Source organism: Littorina saxatilis, linkage group LG14, assembly GCF_037325665.1.
Source record: "Littorina saxatilis isolate snail1 linkage group LG14, US_GU_Lsax_2.0, whole genome shotgun sequence".
Lineage (NCBI taxonomy): Eukaryota > Metazoa > Mollusca > Gastropoda > Littorinimorpha > Littorinidae > Littorina > Littorina saxatilis.
This window is the reverse complement of record NC_090258.1, coordinates 4,985,493-4,990,492: the sequence shown is the minus strand read 5'-3', so window position 1 is coordinate 4,990,492 and position 5,000 is coordinate 4,985,493. Positions and strand designations below refer to the sequence as shown.

The 5,000-nt window shown below is 39.3% G+C and overlaps 1 protein-coding gene across 2 annotated transcripts in view; it reads right to left on the bottom strand.

Annotated features, from left to right (window-relative positions):
* Positions 1-5,000, bottom strand: part of LOC138946945 (uncharacterized) — a 57,521-nt gene that overhangs the window by 43,599 nt on the left and 8,922 nt on the right. For both annotated transcript variants that reach the window (XR_011449477.1, XM_070318385.1), the window contains exons 4-6: positions 3,925-4,093; positions 1,413-1,618; positions 648-744 (exon numbers count right to left, since the gene is read on the bottom strand). Coding sequence is in view for 1 of the 2 variants with exons in the window: in XM_070318385.1 (XP_070174486.1) it covers positions 648-744; positions 1,413-1,618; positions 3,925-4,093 (472 nt within the window). In the remaining variant the exon portion in view is untranslated. The remainder of the gene's footprint in view (positions 1-647; positions 745-1,412; positions 1,619-3,924; positions 4,094-5,000) is intronic.

Below are 5,000 nucleotides of genomic sequence, written 5' to 3'. Positions count from 1 at the left end.
GCATTTCACAGTCTGTTGTCTAGATTGATGTTACTGTCAGGTAGGCATTTCACAGTCTGTTGTCTAGATTGATGTTACTATCAGGTAGGCATTTCACAGTCTGTTGTCTAGATTGATGTTACTGTCAGGTAGGCATTTCACAGTCTGTTGTCTAGATTGATGTTACTATCAGGTAGGCATTTCACAGTCTGTTGTCTAGATTGATGTTACTGTCAGGTAGGCATTTCACAGTCTGTTGTCTAGATTGATGTTACTGTCAGGTAGGCATTTCACAGTCTGTTGTCTAGATTGATGTTACTATCAGGTAGGCATTTCACAGTCTGTTGTCTAGATTGATGTTACTATCAGGTAGGCATTTCACAGTCTGTTGTCTAGATTGATGTTACTGTCAGGTAGGCATTTCACAGTCTGTTGTCTAGATTGATGTTACTATCAGGTAGGCATTTCACAGTCTGTTGTCTAGATTGATGTTACTGTCAGGTAGGCATTTCACAGTCTGTTGTCTAGATTGATGTTACTATCAGGTAGGCATTTCACAGTCTGTTGTCTAGATTGATGTTACTGTCAGGTAGGCATTTCACAGTCTGTTGTCTAGATTTTCAACCCAGAACGAGCAGCGAAACTTCCAGTCTAATTATAAAACTTACCTGACTTGTTGAACATAGTATCTTTCTTCGACCCGCCGTCTAGGACCGAAAACGACGGCATGGACTGTATTATTGGCTGGGGCTGTGCTATTTGTATCTGTGGAAAACAAACATAATAAATTTGCAACTTGTAACGTCATAGACCATCAGAACGTGACAGACAGAACAAGGCAAACGAGTTGCATCATTATGAATGATACTTAGCTCATCTTGTGCGAACCACATAATTAATCCATGCTCTCCACACTTCACAATACTATTTAAACATCCCAACACAATTACATCATGAAAAGACACACAATAAACCCTAACAGAGATCGCCTGAAGAACTGCGTCACATCAAGACACACAATACAATGTGTTTGTAGTAAGGCCAAAAAAAAAAAGGTCTGTTTACGGTAACATAGGCCAAAAAAATAGGGTCGGTAGGTCGGGATTTTTTTTTTTTTTTTTTTTTTTTCCCCAAATGCCAAAAAAAAGTCTAGGGTCGCGCGAAAAAACTAGGGTCGGTCGGGTTACCGTAAACAGACCTATTTTTTTTTTGGCCTAACTAAATTATTTCAGTTTTATACATATGAACCAGATCAGCTATGAAAACACTTCATCCAAAATGAAACAATTGATTTCAGTCATTTTCACTGTATTGTACGTTGAAGTTCAGACATATACAACTGTAATCACGTTTGTCATGCATTTTCCTATAAACAAATGTTCCAACATATTACACTTTATAGTTTAGAGCGTAGAGCAGTTCAAGTACATTACCTGTTGTGGTGGAGCTTGTAAAATTGTAGGGGTAGGAGCAGGAATGTGAATGGGCTGAGGGGCTTGCACGTATTGAGGAGCGGCTTGATACGTCTGAACTGGGGCTTGAACGGACTGGATGGGCGGCAACACGTAGGGTCTCTGTGAAGGAGGGTCGGCGTGTTTAAATTGATGCTCAATCACGTGTTTCGTCTGGGCCATATCGGCTGCAAGAGATGAGTCGAACGGGTTAAAGCTGAGGACGTGTTGGAAATGCAAAGGGTTGAAACAAACGGGCAAAGTGAAGAGATGGGAATGAACGGTTAAACAAACACATTCTTAATTACGTCCAAAAACAGACAAGCAGTTTATTTAATGATCAACTTCTTTGAGATCTATCTATCTATCTATCTATCTATCTATCTATCTATCTATCTATCTATCTATCTATCTATCTATCTATCTATCTATCTATCTATCTATCTATCTATCTATCTATCTATCTTTCTTGTATGTTTTAACTTTTATTTCTTTATTTACTCAGTCTTCATTTATTTCAATTAAGAGCGCATACAAGTCAAATATCAAGCAAACTGAAACGGTAAAGACAACACTAGTGCTAGTGCAAATCAAAAAACGTAGAAAAGCCGGTAAGCTTACCTTAACTTTTGTAAAGTCTATATTTACACAATGCATGCATGTGTATAACGTTCGTGTGTGTGTGTGTGTGTGTGTGTGTGTGTGTGTGTGTGTGTGTGTGTGTGTGTGTGTGTGTGTGTGTGTGTGTTGGTGAGGGTGGGTGTGGGTGTCCTTCTTTTGTTTGGCTTTTGTTTTCTTTATCCGATTCCATCTCTTTCCTTGTTTATTAATTAATAAGCAGTGCGTAAACATTTTATACCCGTTCGTGTGATTCGCTGTGGTTGGGCGTGCAAGGGAGGCAACTCAAAGCGAGTATTAGTAGCAAGTGGATATGACAGTGGCCTCCCTTGCTCATCTACATAATTTGTTGTTGGGCGTCCCAGTGTTTCCGCTTGAAGGGGGTCTTGTGTTACGGGTAAAAATAAAGAATACGATTCTAGTGGACGCTGTGGTGAAATGCGAGAGTACATGCCTATACAAACAAAATATAAGCAGTAGCGTAAGCATACATTGCAAGCAGTCTGTCCGTATGTATGCTCTTAAGTCCAGCGGAATTAGCTTATCTTCTCTTCCACGAGACCAAAAATGAGACTCCGCCTCGGTAAACTTTGGGAAAAGTACATTTTAAAGGTGGTCGTCTACATTTTTGCTTTTTTTCAATAATCTTATGGTTAGATTTCGATACAAAATTATGTCAAATGATGAATGAACCATGGGGGAAAAAATTATAGAAAAAAAATATATGTAAAAAAAGATTTTATTTTTGGGTAGCGTGACTCACGCTTCCAATATTTTGTTTTCTGTTTGCTGAGAACATGTGCTTTGCCTAAAAATACTGACCGATCAAATTCATGTCACAATGCTTATAGCCACGCCCAAAAAAGTGCAGCAACAGTTTGACACTGGAGCGCTGTCCACGCTTTTTTATAAACGCACGAAATGCACGGGATTTGAGAGGAGTTTTGCGCTTGGCATTTTCCAAATAAGGATATCCTACTATGAGTACTATACTGGAATACTACAATGAATTTTCAAACGGCTACACTGGCTTCGTCTTTCCTGATCGAAAGGGGGTGTATTGTTGATATTAGTAGATAATAGACTCTGCATTTTAATGATCAAATGGCGATTTCGGTATAAAAATGTAGACAAGGACCTTTAAAAAATCGGATTGAGTAAAATTCATGTCTGAGAATTACAGGTCTGCTGAATGTCCAACCTTGTTTAGAACCTGTCTGGACCTTTGAGCACCTTTACGCACATCTTAAAATTAGACTAAAAGGAAAGCAAGCAGAGCTAAGCGATATGGGTTACAATAGACACAACTTCTAGAAATGTGTAACAAAATTCCGTTCTGAAAGTCCATGCAACATCATTGTTATTAAAGATGACAAAAACTAAATTTAAAAAAGTGTAAGCATCTGGAGTGTTAATAAAAAAAAAACTGAAAACTGCTGTGAATGCTCAGTTTAGAGTTCAACATGACATGCTCTGACAAGTTGTACAAACAAACAATTAAAATGTTAGGAAAAGAACATTCGTTTTAATCAAGAATCGTTTAAACGACAAATAGTTTAGTAAGCCAGCGAGAATATCATATAGAGGAGCAAAATCTTGTTTCAATATGCTAACAACAAACCATATAATTAGTGTATTGAGCAAAATTGTCATGGAGTTAATTCGTTAATAACATAAGACAATGTATGAATTTAATAGCAAATCACGGGCAAGTTACTGACCAAAGACTTTTAATATATGTATAGGAGTAAAACTGGCAGAAGCTTCGAGTGGCAAGCAAATGAATACCAAATGCAAGCAAAACTAAAACATTAAAAGCTTCACAGCACACGAGAGGAAAACAACGAGAGAACAAACTAAAGCCAATTCTCCATACCCTTCGGCACAGAGATGACCTGCGGATCCTGCTTGTTGTACCAGTTGAAGTGGTACGCACGGCCGAGGTCCGGAAGAGACCGTCTGGACGGCGGAGGGAGGGGTGAGGGGGTGTAACGGCGCCGTGGGCTGTAGCTTCGGGGTCTCTCTACTTCAACGAGTTGTTCGTTCTGCAAAAACACCAAGAGCACGTGAATTTTGTGATGCATTTTTGCTGGCATGTCCTAGCCCTGTTTTGCTGCGAAGTCGTCAGTCGAAAGAAGCCGTTTGGACTGCTTTTAGAGTCCAAGTTGTGATGGTATATCCGTGTTGTTGAACGTCAAGGTTGGAGAGGGCACGAGATACTCTAGCATATCACCACATACATGTCCCTAATACTATTAGTAATGGGAAATTCCCTGTGAGGACGTAAAGCCCCAAATTCTGTTCCGACACGAGATGTGTTTTCCGCACAGAACACGGGAAGTCCTCATCAGCAAATACTCTTTCTTTTTGCCGCATGAACTTTTGGTGGAAAGTGAATTTTTGAAGTCACTTTTTGTTGACATGTTTTAATGATACCAGTAAACTTTGTTGTCATTCTTTGACTTCATGTTTTACAATAGATCGTCTCCTTTTTTCACGTTTGGAGCTAGTCCCATTGGCTTCCTTCTGCCATCAGTTGTCTAGTCTGGTTTTTATATTTAGTCAAGTTTTGTTTTCTTTACTGCGACAGACATATACACATCCTTGTGAGTGAATACGTTGGCAAATCTATGTTGAATTTTGCAATCATGTCAGTGTACTGGATACCCTTTCCCGTTAAATCAGCTTCAATCATGTCAGTGTACTGGATACACTTTCCCGTTATATCAGCTTCAATCATGTCAGTGTACTGGATACCCTTTCCCGTTATATCAGCTTCAATCATGTCAGTGTACTGGATACCCTTTCCCGTTATATCAGCTTCAATCATGTCAGTGTACTGGATACACTTTCCCGTTATATCAGCTTCAATCATGTCAGTGTACTGGATACCCTTTCCCGTTATATCAGCTTCAATCATGTCAGTGTACTGGATACCCTTTCCCGTTATAT